At 41.6% G+C, this 18,004-nt stretch overlaps 2 protein-coding genes across 4 annotated transcripts; one reads left to right on the top strand and one right to left on the bottom strand.

The window, feature by feature from the left end:
- Positions 1-6,113: 6,113 nt before the first annotated feature.
- Positions 6,114-17,090, bottom strand: LOC130745627 (uncharacterized). 3 transcript variants are annotated; one of them, XM_057597980.1, is made up of 3 exons: positions 16,659-17,090; positions 16,079-16,370; positions 6,114-15,915 (listed from the first exon to the last, which is right to left on the bottom strand). In XM_057597980.1, exon 3 carries the CDS (start codon positions 14,422-14,424, stop codon positions 12,040-12,042), a length of 2,385 nt encoding a protein of 794 aa, XP_057453963.1. In that variant the 5' UTR covers positions 14,425-15,915; positions 16,079-16,370; positions 16,659-17,090; the 3' UTR covers positions 6,114-12,039. The 3 variants fall into 3 exon arrangements, with proteins under 3 accessions (XP_057453963.1, XP_057453962.1, XP_057453961.1); XM_057597979.1 differs by having other exon boundaries at positions 6,114-16,312; positions 16,659-17,087; XM_057597978.1 differs by having other exon boundaries at positions 6,114-16,370; positions 16,659-17,087.
- LOC130744642 (uncharacterized) lies at positions 8,824-10,452 on the top strand. The gene has a single exon (XM_057596811.1). The coding sequence runs from the start codon at positions 8,824-8,826 to the stop codon at positions 10,450-10,452; it is 1,629 nt and encodes a 542-aa protein (XP_057452794.1).
- Positions 17,091-18,004: the final 914 nt, after the last annotated feature.

The raw sequence follows: 18,004 nt of genomic DNA on the forward strand, positions 1-18,004 counted from the left end.
CATTGAAATAATTTTATTATTTAATTTTAAATAAGAGAAATAGAAAGTTTTTAAATTTTAATATTTACTTTTAAATATGAGAAATTGAAAAGTTTAACGATTAATAATTTATATATAATGAATAATATAGTGGATTTAGTTTTTATTTTAGTTTTCAATTTTTTTTAATGCTTTTAATACAAAATAAATTTATTATTTCTTTATGTGTTTAATGCTATTTTTTCAAGTATGCTTTACATATGTATATAGATAGATAGATAGATAGAATTTTTTTTATTTTAAAGGTATTTTATCTAAGTTATTTATTAATACATATTATTTTATTATTAATTTTAATTTTTAATATTTTTCAAATGCAAAGCTCATGTCGATTTTAAGTTTATGAATGTTTTTATTTAATATAAGTAGTTGAATAATTTTTTATAATACAATATTTTTTAGTTTTTAATATATTCAATATTTATTTGTTTGTTTTTAATGTATTTAATATATTATGAGAGCTTTTATGACAGTTTTTTATGCATTTTGTGACAGTTCAGGTCTCAAGATTAACATGAACAAGTCCAAAGCCATAATTTCAAAGGGCGTCAGTATAGAAGTGAGGACAGAGATCTCTAGAATTGCTCCTATCCCTTTTGTGAGGGACTTGGGAAATACTTGGGGTTTCCACTCAAAGGGGGTGCATGAGGAGCAAAGATTTTGATTTTCTTCTTGAGAATATTCAACGTAAGTTGGGTACTTGGAGGAGGAGTATGCTTAACCTAGCAGGGAGGATTTGTTTGGCAAAATCAGTAATTGCGGCCATCCCGACATACACAATGCAGGTCTTTTATCTCCCTCGTAATGTTACTAACCGTATTAATCAAATGATGCGGTCCTTTATATGGGCGGGCAACGAGGGAAGGAGGGGATGGCACCTTGTTAGCTGGGAGAAAATGTTGAAATCCAAGGAACATGGTGGGCTGGCGCTTCGAGACACAAACCTAGCAAACACGACATTACTTGGAAAAGCAATATAGAGCCTTATTCATAAGCCTCATAAGCTATGGGTATAGGTCATGAAACACAAATATTTAAGTTCTAACTCTGTTTTGCAGGTTCAACCTAAGAGATCAGATTCTCCTGTGTGGAAAGGGATACTCAAAGCCCGTGACCATCTCAATTTGGGGTTCCAATTCAGATTGGGGGAGGGTCTACATCTCTGTGGTATGAAAAATGGAGCGGAGTGGGGAGCGTGGCGAACCAGATTCCTTACGTAGATATCCACGATGTAAACTTGACACTACGGGATATAATCAGCGATGGTCGATGGAATTTAGAGAAGTTGTATACAGCCATACCAGCGGATTTGTTTCCTCAGCTGCAGCACATAGATCCCCATCTGGTTATCAATCGCCAGGACATGTGGGTGTGGGGAAGCAGCGACAGTGGGTGCTACTCTGTCAAGGATGGATACACTTGGCTCGTGGATCAATTGCAGCAGGACGATCAGCAAGAGGATTGGCGTTGGCTCTGGCGCTTAAGATCCCGGAGAAGGTGCGAATTTTCATATGGCTGGTGTTGCATAATTCAATACAAACGAATCGGTATCGCTTTAACTGTAATATGGCAGCGACCCCTAGTTGTTTTCGTTGCTCTGCATCAGATGAAGACGCAATCCACTGCCTGAGGGATTGCCCTCATTCAAGAGAGATTTGGAATGCGCGCTGGAGCCTTGTCTTGGCTAGGATTTTCTGCAGCATGGATGTGGGTCTTGGGTTAAGCGTCAAATACAGGGAAGGCATGGAACTCAGTTTGTGGCTTGTCTGTGGGGTTGCTGGAAGTGGCGGAACAATATGATTTTTGAAGAGGCTCTGTGGTCCAGCGGCGAGGCTTGGCCTCGGGTGTGCTAGGATCACGATGAAATCAAGAAGGGGATGAACGATGATGATGGAAATTGGATGCTGAGAAAGTGGCTGCCACCACCGGAAGGATCGATTAGCCTCTGTGTCGACGGAAGCTTTAATCACGCTGGCAGGTTTATGGGTTCTGGTGGACTAGTTCGTGATCATCAAGGGCAGTGGGTCAGCGGTTTCCATAGTTATCTTGCAGGTGGCAGTGTTCTGCTATCGGAAGCAAAGGGCGTTGAAACTTGGCTTGCAACTAGTGTGGGATCGCAGATTCAGGGAGGTATATTGCAGTGTGGATTGCAGCGAACTGATTCGGACGCTGGAGGATGAAGACAACCACAAATTCTTCCCCATTCTAAGCGACATCCGAGAGCTTATCAGTAGACAGTGGAAGGTATCTATTTCTGATATTAGTCGGGACTGCAATCAACCGGCGGATTGGCTAGCCAGGAGAGGGGCATTCACTTCATCCATGGCACTGTGTATCCTAGATACCCCGCCGTCGGATTTAGAGATCCTTGTCTTGAGGATCGTTTGGCTCTTCCTTAGTTTTTTTTTTTCGTTTCGTTGTTAATTTTTCCGATGTAGGCAAAAAAATGAGAAGTTTTATGGTTTAATGTATTTAATACATGCAAAAACTCAAGTCTCCTTTAGATATATATATATATATATATATATATATATAGATAAATTTTTTTTTGTCAACTACATACTGATAAATATCAACTAATAAATTCTCACGTGGGTTCAACAATTGAAAAAAAAAGTTCTTTAAGTGATTACAAATATCTAGAAATGCTAATTTTTATTTAATTTAATTAATTAAACATTTTTAAAATCATTTGTGCAGTTGAAGGTTGAATGCCAAAGAGCTTGACTTATCTTTTTAATTTGTCCATTACAGCTCTTATAGCCGACGAAAATGTATATTATTCTTAAAAATGACTTATCACGTGGGTTCAGCAATTGAAAAAAAAATTCCTTAAGTGATTTCAAATATCTAAATATATTAATTTTTTTTATTTAATTAATAGATGTGACACATTTTTAAAATAATTTGTGCAGGTTAAAGGTTGAATGCCGAAGAGCTTGACTTATCTTTTTGTCCATTACAGCTCTTATAGCTGATGAAAATGTATATATATTAATATATTATTCTTAAACTTCAAGTTGGATGCAATTTATTTAAACTCGTATTATTTCCTTATAGATGACGTCCATCTATATCAAGTGAAAATCTAAGAAAAAGATGTTTTTGTTTGTATCCATCTATTATTAGTTTATAATTTAGTTGACTCTTAGAACCAGTCATATACACATGAATGGCAATTAGCTGCTGATCATGACACCCACTTTGATTTTTGTAGTTTATATAGCTATTTTTCCATGGTCCGTCAATCTATTTCGTATAGACATAGCCGATTCTACATTATCAAATTCAAAAAAAAAAATCTACATTATCAAATAACTATTAATTTTTATTATTGTCTCTTATCCTATCCTATATTATATCTGAAATAAAAAATTAGCAACTTCAATAAGTGTCACCCTTTATTCTATAATACAAAAAAATTAAGTTAATTTTTAAATCAATCATTTAAAACTATTTTATATCAATTTTTATAGTATATTTAATATCATTTTGACTGTAAAACTCCCACTGGGAGAGTTAGCCCACTATGTGTGTGATTGAATTTTAGTTTGCAAAACAGAGTTTGAGTGAATGTGAGTTTGCAAAACATAGTTTGGATCAAAGTGAGTTGGTTGGTAACGTGATTTATGTTTGAATTCTTTTATTTCAAAATAAAGTTTGAGTTTGAAAGTATGTTGGATGAATGTAGAAGTGACAATTTGGAGAGTTGTGATGAAAGTTGGTTTGGGGCTAAAAGTGGGTTGGTGAATGTGGTTTTTAATTTGCCAAAAACATAGTGACACAAAGTTACATAAGACCCGAAAGTACTTTTGGATGCCCCAACTGAAAAACAACACACACTATTATGTGAATGTTCATGGCTCGAACATGATTGCTTTCGAAGGAGGACATCTGTCTTACACAGAAAAAAAAAATGTGGCTGTAAGATATTACATTCAATTTTTTTTATTTTGTAATGTAAAAAATAATCATATTCATTAAAAAAAAAGAATTTGTCTGCATACATCTTAATGGTAGAAAAATAATAATTGACTTTTATTAATTATTCTAATGTTATTAATAAATAATAAATGCAATATTAATACATTAATTATTTTTAAAAATATGGAATTTTTTATATTTAAATAAAAAAAATATCAGAAAATATAAATATGACATCATCTACCTACTAGTTATAGTATGATAGAGAAAACTTATGAAGAAAGATATAGCTTATGTTTGGCATACCATTTCAGCTACCTTATAACTTATTTGACTAGCTTTTATGTTTTCGTATATACATCTGGAAGATTAAAATGGTTTTGCATATTGATTCAAAGTATAACAAATTAGAAAGAAAAAAAAATTAGAATGTAATTAGGATTAGAAAAAAAAACTTAAATATGTGATATACATATTTAAAAAAGAAAAATGAGAAAGAAAACATGAAAACATCTAATATATGTCGAAAAAATACTCTTATTTCATCCGTGCATGACGCGAGATCAATACTAATATTTATATTTAGTAGGGGTGCACATGTCCGGGTCAACCCAATGAAATTATCCAATCCAATCCGATCTAATGATAAAAATGCGGGTTGGATTAAGCAAACAGGTTAATCAGATGGATTTTATTACGATCCAATCATCTTTGGATCGGATACATGGATTCCATAATAATCAATCCAACCCAACCGAAATCCAATCATATAAAAATAATATATTATTTAATATATATATTTTTAATAATTTTAACTTTTACCTAAACTACTTGTAGGGTATGTAATTTATGGAGACTTTGAGTCCTTCTACTAGAGTAATTTTTAGGAGACTTGGAGACTAATTTGTTTGCAATTACTTGTCATATTTAAAAACTTGAAGTACTTGTTTAGTTATGTGTTATTGTATAGATGTGTGTAGACTGTAGACGGTAGTTATGAACTTATGATGTAATTGCATGTCAGAGACTTGGACTACTTGATTTTTAATATTTTTCACTATTCCAGATTATTTTTATTTTTATATAGCGATCCAATCAATCCATCCAAACCAACCTGAAGATTGTCGGATTGGGTTGCTTCGGATTCGTAGGTGAAAATTCACGAAATCCAACCCAACCCAACCCAAACAATTTTGATCAATTCGAATCTTAATTAGCTTGAAAATTCATCCAACCCAACCATGTGCGACCCTAATATTTAGTGAGCGTGTATATGTATACATATTTATTTAACTTTTCTATTGGCAAGTCAAAGAAGTCAGAAAAAGAAAAAGATATTGAGTTTTGCATATGTATACATATTTGTTCAACTTGCATAATACTTCGTTCCTATATATAAGTCACAAATAACTAATTCTCTTAAATTAAGAAAAATAGTTACTAGTAATAAATTTGTAAAAAAATGATTTACTTTCCTAGATTACCCTTATTTACTTTCCTATGATTTTCTCTCTCCAAGTTAATACTTCTAAAGTTTATCATCTCTTTCATATTAAATATGAGGGTGAACTTAGAAAAAATTATTTAATGCTTCCTAGATATTAGAAAGTGACTTATAACATTTTAGGTATGCATATTAGTGGCGACTCATATACCAATGAACATTGAAAATCACTTCTAACACCTATTTTTATGGCGGGTTTAACCGCTCAAAGTGAAAATTAGAATTTTTAAATTTTTCACTTTCTGGGTGTGGTAATTACCACAAAAGTGAGTATTTAAAGTGGTAGCTACTAGCTAATAGCTATATTGTTCTATGGTCTGTCGATCTATGTCGTGTACACATGGTAATTCTACAGTATCTAATAATCAAACTCAAGTGGTTTTAAAGTCGTCTCATATTTCTTTTTACTGATCAGGGTGTTCATGCATATACACATTTATTCAAATTTTCTATACCAAAAAAGAAAAGAAAATGATACTGATGAGGTGTGTTGCGTGCATATGTACCATATATATTTTACTTGCATAATATCATTTTTAAATGTTGCCCACCAACAAAAAAGATATATAAGATCAAAGAAGCTTTTGTTTATTTTCATCAATTAGTTTATATAATATAGTTGACTCTGAACCAATCATATCATATATACACATTAAGGGCTCATTTAGTACGCCGTATTAGGTATGATAGTATAAGCTTATACAATACATTATGAATTTATCCATTGTTTGGTGCTTACATGGTATTATATAAGCTTATACATCAATCTCATCTTATACATTAAAATGATGAATTATTTAATCCACTATTGATGATGAATAAGACATGATAAAAGTGTGATGTATAAACTACTTGAATATATTTAATCAACTGTCACCACAATTACCTTCCACCACCACCGTCGCCGCCACCACTACCACCATCACTACCGCCGCCGCCACCGCCACCACCACCACCACGCTTCACCACTGTCATGCACCACCGTTGATACAGTCATCGTTATCATTAATTACTACTACCACCTCATCGCCGTCACCACCACCCTCCACCATCGTCGCCGCCATCACCACCATCATTACCACTACTGTCTCCGCCACCACCACCACGCTCTGTCACAATCGCTGATACCGTCATACCACCACTTGCGCTGGCCCCATCACCGCCGCCGCTAGCTACTACTGTCACCGTTGCCGCCATCACCACCATTGTCGCCTCCACCACCACCACGCTCCACCATTGCCACCATCGTTGATACTGTCATACCACCACTGCCGCCGCCCCCACCCTCCACCACCACCACTCTCCACTACCACCATCGTCGCCACCACCATCACCACGCTCCACCAATGCCACCATCGTTAATACCGTCATACCACAATTGCCACCATTGTCGCTACCGCCATTACTAGCACCACCACCACCATCCACCACACCACCACAACCAACTGCCACCATTGTCGCTACCGCGATTACTAGCACCACCATCATCATCGCCGCCACCACCACAACCATCATGATCTTGCAATACTACCACTATTGCATTACTACTGTAGCCACCAAATTATGCAGTATATGACTAAACGTTGTATAGTATTAAAATTTTATCAGTTCTTATCCTATCAGGCCTAATACAATCATACTTATACTATACAACATAACAAACGGATCATAAGTGCTTATTTAGAGACCACCGAACAAATCACTTCTGACAATGTTTTTCAGTATACACGTGGACGATTCTATATCAAACGTGTTGGTGATTTTACCGGCGTCTCATATTATTAGTTTTTGTTGAGGTGTGCAAACCTACAGGGGAGGATGCACATGGTAGCATAGGGGGCATCCCCCCACTACATTTTCAATTTTTAGCACTAATATTCTATATTATACACTATACTATTAGAATATTGAATAATTAATTACCCCATAAAATAATAAATGCACCCACCATGTCTTTATATCACTAAAAAGTTTAAGGTTTTTCTTTTTATATTTTACTTTGTCAACTTTATTCTTATAATCCACTTTTCTCTCTTTTTCATATATATACAAATATTCATTGGTTCATAATCTAGCTACTTCTTCTTAATCTTTCTATTTTGTTTTTGTTATTTATTTAATTATATGAATGACAAAAACATGATGCTCCACCCAGGACTAGCTCATCCTCTTTGTCCAAAGTCTGAAACCACCCCAAGGAAACAGGAATTCACAACTCAATTTCTAGAAGAAGATCTTCATTTGACCAAGAGTGATGTCGTAGCAACCACAATGCTATTCAGTTGCACAAGTGGTCCACATATAAATATGTGGACTGGGTAAGACCACAGGGTCCCTCGTCCAGGAGACTCAGCCTTAGGCGCGGAACATGCCTGGACCTTGGGCCGCTCTTCCCAAGGCCCAACCGGCCCATTTAGACAGGTTAAAGGCATGAAAGTCCAACCCCAAATCTATAAATAGGGGACGGTTACCAATTGTAAGGGACTCTTAACTCATTTGGCAATAACAACATTGAAATTCAGTTATATTTTCTCTCTCTAAGCAGTTAAGAGCTCATCTCTCTAAAATCTCCGATCACATTCCACACACTCTTGGCACTATGCCTGATTCTATGTTCTTGGCGAGAACATTTGGCGCCGTCTGTGGGGATCGATAAATTTTGATTCCCGGACTACGTGGATCGTGATTTGAAGGAGAAATTCTTTGGTTTTTTGTGAGACATTTTCGTCAGTTCTTGAGTTTTTGGTGAACGTTCTTCGGTGTCAATGGAAACACGTCGAAGACGACGGGAAGAAGATCCCGTGTGACGATGTACTTCGCCGCCGCGTCGCGTTCGGGGCCGACCGCAGCACCGGACGATTCACCGCGAGGAAGCAACTCCAGTAACTCCTCCAGCTCCGCCCCCGCCTCCTCCGTCTCCAACACCTCCGCTGCCTTCTCCATCGACATCACCAGAACAAAGAAGGTCGCCAGAGCAGTCACCTGTGGTTTCAGGAGGAGAGACGCAAGCACCTCAAGCTCCGATCTCCAGCCAAGATTGGAGACGCTTGATCAGCAGCATCGATGATATAAGGCAACATAACGACTATCTTCAGGAGCAGCTAGAGTACTATCGTCACGAGCAGCAGGACGAAGGAGAACGCGAGGCAGAGGCTGTGGCTGAATTCGAGCCATTTTCAGCAGCGGTAAGGGAAGTGGCCATTCCGGATAATATGAAGAATATAGTCCTCGAAACATACAGCGGAAAAGCATATCCTAAGGAACACCTACTGTATTTCAATACAAAGATGGTGATTAGCGCTGCTTCAGACGCAGTCAAGTGCAGAATGTTTCCAGCAACTTCTAGAGGTACAACAATGGCGTGGTTCACAACTCTTCCGCGAGGATCCATCACCAACTTCCGAGATTTTTCGTCCAAATTCCTCGTCCAATTTTCTGCAAGCAAGACTAAGCAAGTGATGATCGAGGACTTATACAACGTGCGTCAGTCTGAAGGAGAGACTCTGAAGCAATACGTGAAACGATTCAGTGTTGCGTCGGTAAAGATTGAGGAGTCGGAGCCGAATGCCTGCGCCCGAGCCTTCAAGAACGATCTACAACCCGACAAGCTAAATAGCAAACTGAGTCGTAAGCCAGCCAAATCGATGGCGGAGGTGCGCGCGCGGGCGAACACGTACATCCTTGATGAAGAAGACGACGCTTTCAAGCGAAGAAGAGCGAAGGTGGAAAAGGATGGTTATCAAAGGGACTCGTCGCCAGAGGATAAAGCCAGCAAAGACAAGGTTGAAGGGAGTAAAAGGCGAGACAGCAAAGTCCGGACAGCGGAAAAGACAACGAAAGATCCCTTGTATCCGAGGAAGGACAATTTCGAGCGTCGTCGGCCCTGGCGCCAGGCTGACTCTCGCCGGCGTGGAGAGTCAGGAAAGAGTCTAAGCGCTCATCTAACGGAGCTGCTCCGTGAGGTTAAGGCAACCCATGCCGTTGAAGAGGGCGAAAGGGAAGCGGACCCACCGCGACCAAAATCAGATAAGACTAAGTGGTGTGAGTACCACCGGTCAGCGGGACATGATACAGGGGATTGTTTCACTTTAAAGAATGAGATCGAGAGGCTCATCAGAGCAGGGCAAGCGCAGCTGAATGACCGCAATGAACGTTGGAACGGCGAACGACAGCAGGGAAACAGGTATAGGAACTCTCGCCAGCAGGATGATCGCCGACGGGAGGATCGTCGCCGCACGCCGAGTGCAGAAAAGAAGGAAACACTGACTACCAAGAAAATTAATGCAGAGCAAACATTTAATAAAGATCTCGAGCCGCCAGTGGGCACAATTAATACAATTGCAGGTGGTTTCGGCGGAGGGGGAGATACAGCTTCGGCGAGAAAAAGACATGTCAGGGCAGTAACCTCGGTGCAACGATACCAAGTTCCTTTTGGCTTCCAAAATTCGGATATAGTGATCTCATCAGTGGATTTTGAGGGAGTCAAAATGCACAAAGATGATCCGGTGGTCATTATGGTTCGGATCAACAGCTTTAATGTTCGTCGAGTACTCCTAGATCAAGGTAGCTCCGCCGATATCATTTACGGGGACGCGTTTGATAAGCTGGGATTAACCGATAAGGATTTAATGCCCTATACGGGAACACTAGTGGGATTCTCAGGTGAGCAAGTGTGGGTGCGGGGTTATATAGATTTAGACACCATTTTCGGGATAGAGGACAACGCCAAGCTCCTTCGCGTGAGGTACTTAGTGATACAAGTTGTAGCCTCATACAACGTTATCATTGGGAGGAATACCTTAAACCGTTTGTGCGCCGTCATTTCAACAGCCCATCTTGCAGTAAAGTACCCACTGCTCTGTGGAAAGGTGGGAAAAATTGTGGTTGACCAAAGAAGGGCGAGAGAATGCTACAATAATTGTCTCAGCATGTACGGGAAGAAAGGAACAGGCGAGGGACATCGGTGTAATGAGATCGAGATCTAAGAGAAAAGTCAGAACGAGCAAGATAGGTCAAGGAATGAGACGCAGGAGATGGAACACAGGAGGGTGAAAAGACAAAGGAATAGTCAGGGGCAACTTAGGGAAGAAGTCGAGAAGACGAAGTGGGATGGATCGTTCACAGACATAACAGCGGAGGAACGCTGGGCAGGCATAGTGGATGACTTGGAAAGGTACAAGTTCAGTAGAGGTGTGTTGGCGATTGAGCCTAGGCTCACCCTTAAGCAAGAGAGACGATTGGAAAAGCTGGTAGAGGGCAATTTTGACCTCTTCAGCTGGAGTCCGAAGGACGCTGCACTTTGGAACCTTCCGCAGTTCAGGACACCAGCCCTTTTGAGCAAGGGACCAGGCGACTGGAAGGGGAAAGCGGCGATAGGCCGAAGTCTGGACTTGGAAGTATCCCAGCGGGAAGTTTATGGACAAGGGTTGAGCAAAGGGCATGACCGCTTTCGGAAGAAGAAAGGCTCGGCACACTGCGGTAAGAGCAAAGGGAAATCTGTGGCAAAGGAAATGGCCTCCAGAAGCAAAAAGGTCAAGGGTAACAAGCAAAAGAAAGAGTGAGAGGCGAACGGGCATTCTGCGAGTGAATGGATAGCAAGTACCTCGGGAACGAAAGAAGAGGTGCTGGGCACCATACTTTGAGGAAAGAGCTAGGCAAGTAGGGGCGCGGCAAAGAGGATGGCGACTAGGATTAACCACAAAATAGGACTAAAAAATAAAGATGCACTCTTTTTCTCCAACATGGGAGTTTTTTAACGAGGCATCCCTCGATGTAAAATTCCAAACAAGTCAAATACAAAAGGATATTCGTCAGAAATACTCCTGGCTCAAATCACTCAACTCTGTTCGCCCGGTGGGAAAAATTCCCCGAAGGTGGCAATCCCAACACGACCTTGATGTCTGGGGATTGCTCCGGGAAAGTCCGGCGCGAACCGACGCTACTCAGATAGCAAAATTCGATCATCATATCACGTTCGCCTGGTGAGAAAAATTCTTCGAAGGTGGCAATCCCAACACGAACTTGATGTCTGGGGATTGCTCCGGGGAAGTCCAGTGTGAAACGCTGATTTCTCGTTGGCGATGTGTGCGGGAAAGCGACTTATCCCCAAAATGGGGCAAGTCCCTTGTCCCCTTAGTCTCCCCGAAATCTGGGAATAAGAGACCTCCCCGAAATATGTGGCGAGAATATAAACTAGGCGTAAGTCTGGGTAAACCCATATGGCCATTGGGCCCCCAGCAGTGTAAGCCCTTGGCGGGAAAAAACTGTCGAGGCCGCACCTGCTCTTACGGGAAATATTGATGCGAGGAAAAGCCTCGGTTCAAAAGCTGAGCAAAAGTCCTAGTTTCTTTGGCACACCTTCAAAATCGCTACACGAATTAGAAAAAGGAAAAGCTAAGCCTAAAAGGCGAACGGAGAACACGAAGCGATGGAATTTAAGGCAGAGCCTAAAACGACGATGAAAAACTCGAGAATAAAACCATGCACGAAACAAGTTAAAGGAATACAAAGATACAATTCAATTACCAAGAAAGAAAAGTACATACAATTAGTACGAATATAACTATGTTTCATTAACTTTTCTCCCTCATCTTTTCTTCCTCAATTTCAGCAAAGTGCTCGGCGGAATAGCCTGGGGGATCATCTCGACCAACAAGTCCGTGATGAGTAACTTTCTTGAAAGCTCTCATGCCATCAAGGTCGATTCCTTTGTAGAGATGTTGAACTTGAGCTTTGGCAAGGAAGAAACCACGACCTCGCTCCTCCAAAATTTCAACAGCAGCGCCAGCCACGGACCTAGCCTTAGAAGTCTTGATTTGCGAGTCCCTCTCGGCGAGGGCCCATTTCTTTTCCTCAAGTTGTAACCTCAAGTCGGCGAGAGACTCGTTCGTTTCCCCCAGTTCACAGAGGAGGGACGCGATTTCCCGATCCTTGAGGATGCAAGTGGCCCTGCCGGCGTTGATTGACTCTATCTTTGCGTTCACTTCCCGTCGCAGTTCAAACCAATCCAGCTCCAAATCTTCCATCCTATCTTTACAAGCTGATAAGTCTTCCTCATGGCGGTTCAGCTTTATGCATAAGTTTGCTTGCTTGTTGGTTTGAGCCACCATTTGGGACAGCATCTCGTCATGCTTGCGGTGCGCTTCCTGCGCCGCTGCCTGGTAGCCTTCAACCTCCTGCTGGAGTCTCTCCATCTCTAGAGAAGAAGCTGAGCCCCGAGACAGTTGGGCGAAGAGACACCCTGCGCGTAGAAGGTTGAACAGAGCTTCCTGCGCGGCCTGATCAAGGTCGGGAATCTCAGCCACTCTCGCGCTCCCAAAGAAATTGTCAGAAAGGACGAAATCAATAGGAGAAGTCCGCTGGTTTGGAATGGAGCCTGCTTGATCACCAGTGGAAGTGAGATTGGCCTTGAAAGAGGTTTGGCAGGGAGATGGCGGGGTGCGAGGTGCAAGGTCTTCACCCTGTGGGTCTACCGTGCGGGCAAGCAAGGTTTCATCTAGGGTCGCCTCGACTTGAGGAGACGGGCGATCAGGGGAGAGAACCGCCGAAGGGACCCCCTCCAGATTTGGCTTGCCGGTAGCAATTCCTCTAGGGTAGGGTGATGGTTCAGTGTCGCCTGGAGAAGCGTTTTCTTCACCCCCCCCCAAAGCTTGAGGGGAAGCAGCAGCGTCGCCGGTCTTGGATCTTTTCACCTTTTTCTTCTTCTTCTTCTTCTCTTTCTGAGGAGAGGGAGCATCAATGCCAGAGGCACCCCTTTTGGATTTTTGGATTTCTCTTAAGGGTAAAGGTTGGACGGTATCCTCTGGCGTAAGTTCGGGCCCTTTTGGAGAGGGGACGGCCTTAGCCACCCCGGCGGATGGGATGGTGGTAGTGGAGGAAGACCCCCTGAATCTCTTCGCGGGAGGGGCAGCAATTTCGGCGTCAGAACTAGTCGCGGTGTGTTTCTGTTTCGCTCCCTCAGTGTTAAAGGTGGGAGGAAATTTGGGAGAATCAGCAGCCAAAGCGCGTTGCAGCGAGGCTTCGGTGAAATTGAATCCCTCCAAGAGTGAGCGGAGGGAGTTGCTGCGGGAAGCCTCCAACAGTTGGGAGCACTCAAGGATGGGGAGTCTGGCGAAAAGGCCGATGGCGGCTTTGTCCACGCTGCTCAACGACGAATCAGTTGGCGGGGGAACATCACAAGGACTCTTCGTCCAATAAAGGGGAAACAGAACGGATCCATATCGTCGGGTGAAGGCATCAGGGTAAGAGGGATGAACGATCACACGGAAATAGCGTCGCCCAGGGCCCTTCTTAATGTTACTCTTATAAAGGTAAAAGCGATGCCGACCTGAGCGGGATTTCAAGGAAATCCATCCGGGAGTTTCCGTCTTCAGGCATTTTGGATCTACCCCATAAAAGTAGAAAAAGTGTGAGGCTTTTGCTTCGAGGCCGATGGCTTCGCAGAGGATCTCGAAGCAACGGATGAAGGCCCAAGCATTCTGATGGAGTTGGCAAGGGGCCACGTTGATTTCCCTCATGACTTGGCAGAGGAACGAGGAAAAGGGTAATTTGATTCCTAACTCTAGGTAGAAATATTCATAAACATAGAAGAAATGTGGCCGTTTAGCCTTTTGTTCAAGCCCACGACACCTCCAGGGGTGACGAATGTCCAAGCCTGGGCCGATGATGAGGGCATCCTCCAAAGACTTCTCACGGCAGAGCCCTCCGGCTTTACGAATTAACTCGGCGATGGACTCGTCAGTAGACAGCTCAGAGGTTTGACAAATGGCCGCACGCTTAGGCTCTTCGACTGTGGGCTGGGGAAGATTGATGAAAATTTGTCGACAAAAGGCATCTTTCTCATCTTCGTTAAGAGGAGTTCCCCCGGCAGGGGGTGTTGCCGTCGGGGCAGGAGTGGGAGGTGCAGAGGCAGCACTTCGGGATCGGGAGGACCTATGAGTACGGCGCTTAGGAGTCATTTCTAAGAATGAAGGGAGAAGGCTAACAGGAAATGTTGAGTTGATGACTTTTGGATTGTCGCTGGATGTTCAAGAATGGCGAAAGTGGAGAAGAAAGAAAGTTTTAAAGTAGGAATTAAGAGTCGGTTCCGAAATCGTGTCCATCATGACAAAGGTGGAATGATTATTTGAGAAACGTGGCATTAATCCCGAAAAAGTAAAGGCAGCGTGTTAGGCGAAAAGTTGTAACCGTTGATGCTGATTGGTTTAAATTCAAAAAAAATGTCAGGGTTTGACTTAGCGCATTAAATGGAAGGTACCGTAACAGAAGCTTATTGGTTAAAATTCGGGTTGACAAGGTTCGCTGGGAATCGAAAAGACATTTCAAAAGTGGCAGTTGAGATTCGGTGGATTTGCTGACTTAAAAACTACTTCATGGCGCAATGCGTGGCGAACGCACAACACCTGTCGAAGTGTCATGATTTAGGGCACGTGCGCAGTGCTGGCAAGGCGAGCAGGTCAAGTGTCATCGCCCTGGGACTCCTTGTGGACTCAGTTTGCCTAGGAAAAGGGTGGTGTAGTGAAAAGTTTAGAACACGGAGATTTTTGACTTTATTCTCCCAGCCATGTTGGTAATTGTTTTTTCATTTTGTTAAAAGCTTTAGGTTTTATCACTGTTTAGTCTTTCGTAGTCCTCGCCTTGGTTTCTTCTGTTTAAAGACACACTTAGCTCTCATGCTTCGAGCTCGATGTCTTGTGGACTTGTGGACTGGGCGAGACCACAAGGTCTCTTGCCCAGGAGACTCAACCTTAGGCGCGGAACATGCCTGGACCTTGGGCCGCTCTCCCTAAGACCCAACCGGCCCATTTAGACAGGTTAAAGGCATGAAGGCTCAACCCCAAATCTATAAATAGGGGACGGTTACCAATTGTAAGGGACTCTTAGCTCATTTGACAATAACAACATTGAAATTCAGTTATATTTTCTCTCTCTAAGCAGTTAAGAGCTCATCTCTCTAAAATCTCCGATCACATTTCACACACTCTTGGCACCATGCCTTGATTTTATGTTCTTGGCGAGAACAATCTGCTAGTAATAATATATAATAATATTATATAACAAAAGAATAGGAAATATGTTTCCACATGTAACAAAAAGAAAAGGAAATATAAGACAGTGACGATAGCTGTATTATTCCGTTAAGGTTAAGACGGCTGACCAAACATTATTGTTCACTTGATCCATAATAGTCCTAAGCATGATGTTTTTTTGAAAGCCGGCAATACTACAATTGTAGGTTCCAATATAATAAACAAAGCGCTGCACTTCCCTAAATTAATGAAGAAATATATTTTAAAGTGGATTTACAATATCTGCTGATCTAATGCAAGACATATGATGCTCAACAACAACAAAAAAAATATAACAAATATGATATATTCACACTTATTTTTTATTGGTGAATTCTGTGGTGCCTGTGGGAAAATGTGGGTGTGGTGCCTCCATGTGGTCTGTCAAATAGAAAAGAGACATGTGGCAATTATTATACCAAATTTTTAAATTTTCATCAATTTCCGTTTTTTCTATAAATTTGAAATAATTTGTGATATTAATTTTGAGAAGGATTTTTTAGCAATTGTTAGAAAGTTGCCCCTGGTTAATATGAGTTTTTACCATGAGTGAGATTTAGTTTGAAGATTGAAGTAGACATTGCTGGTTCATATTCTATTGTTCTTGGTTCATCCTCAACACACCACCAGTAAACCCTAATCTCATAATTCTTCATCTTCAATTCTTCATCTTTCAGAGATGAGGAACCCAAATATCATCCTTTTCATCTTCCATTTTGGTTCATCTTCCTTAGAATTTGAAATTTGTTGCCTCTGCAACTTCGTCTCCTTTCTTCCTCTGTCGTTAATTTCAAGATGATTAACTATTACCCAAAATCTCCATAAATACCAAGACCCTAATGCACAAATCAAAAAATGCAAACTTTAACATCAAAACGGAAGACCCAGATGATAAAATTTGTGTAAAACTGGAAAAAAAAAAAAAAAAGGGTCGCCAGAAATGGTAAATAAATAGGCAATGAAAAATCTGAAACCCAAGTGCATGAAAAAGGAAAAAAATAAATGGGTCTCTGAACCCCCCAAATTAACGATTGGAAAATGAGATCCAATGAAAATGCAGAAAAGCAAAAAGGGGAGTGAAACATTGGACCTGCACATATGGGTGAGAGAGCAAGGGATTGTACCTGAGTGAGATTTGTTACTGAATGTTGGCTGAGGAACCACCGCAACCACAGATTTTGCAGCAGGTAGAGGGAGGTTTCCACTAGCATTATAAGCAGTCATGATTACCCTGCAACAGCATCTGCACCCTATTTTTCTCTTGTTCAACAATGCCCTTTCATGATCCACCATCACCTTCTGCTCCTTCAAATAGATATACGCACCCAGCAATGGTGGATCCTGAAATCTGTTCATCTCCCTCTGCAACTTCGTCAACAAACTCCTCGGTGCCTGAAAAAAACCCAAATTCTCCATAAAAACCAAAAACCCTAATGCACAAATCTAAAAATCCAAACTTTAATATCAAAACTTAAGACCCAGATGATAGAATCTGTTTAAAACCAAAGAAAAAACAAAAGGGGCGGCGGAAAATGGTAAATGGGTGTTGAAAAGTCCAACTATATTATTTAAAACAATATTAACAAAGGCTAAATGGTAAATGGTAACTGATTTAGTTAGGGACCGGTTAGCAAATATATAAACTTTTTTTCTAAAAACCAATATTATTTAAAAATCATTTCAGAATAAATGGAAAAGACACCTTATTTAATACATGTTTTATTATTACTGGTCCAACTAGGCAGAGGCATCATACCTTCATCTAGGCCTGTCCAAACGGGCTTGGCCCGAACCGAAACCGCCCAAACCGAGGCCTTTTTGGCAAAAACGGGCGGTCCGGGTCGGGGTTCGGGTGGACCGGGTGGAAAAAAACGGTTTGCAGTGGTTTAAGTCGGTCGGTCTCGGTTTGGGCTCAAGCCCGACCGAACCGACCGAACCAACTCTTAAAAAAAAAAGTTACAAGCCCAGCCGGCCAGCCCAATCCCACAACCCAACCCACATTCACTAACCCTACCATATATATTCAGATATGTACTCTCTCAGAAACCCTAGCCTCACTCAAGCCTCCACTCTCTGATTCTCTCACCAAACCTCCACCACTCTCAAGCATCAGCCGCCACTCCACCACCTCTCATGCCTCAACCCTAGCCTCCACCACCTCTGTATTTCTCTCACTAAGCCTCCACCTCTCTCACTCAAGCCTCAGCCGCCACTCCATCACCTCTCAAGCCTCAACCCTAGCCTCCAAGTCCAACCATCGTGTATCACAGCAAGTCCACACCTCCATGGCTCCACCTCCTTCTCCTTCTGAGGTGGAGGAAGCGATCCCGATCGTCAACGGAGAGATTTCATCGCAGCAAAAGCGATCTCATCGCGGTTGAGGGGTTTCGTTGTCGGTTGCCATGGTTTCGTTGATGGTGAAGACGGTGCAGCACCATAGTGGTGAAGATCTTGATTGATTTTTTATTTT

Source organism: Lotus japonicus, chromosome 3 (genome assembly GCF_012489685.1).
Source record: "Lotus japonicus ecotype B-129 chromosome 3, LjGifu_v1.2".
In the NCBI taxonomy this organism is placed as follows: Eukaryota; Viridiplantae; Streptophyta; class Magnoliopsida; order Fabales; family Fabaceae; genus Lotus; species Lotus japonicus.

Excerpts from the sequence above, each read along its gene's own strand:
- LOC130745627 (XM_057597980.1), bottom strand. The coding sequence starts at position 14,424 with ATGACTCCTAAGCGCCGTACTCATAGGTCCTCCCGATCCCGAAGTGCT.
- LOC130744642 (XM_057596811.1), top strand. The coding sequence starts at position 8,824 with ATGGCGTGGTTCACAACTCTTCCGCGAGGATCCATCACCAACTTCCGA.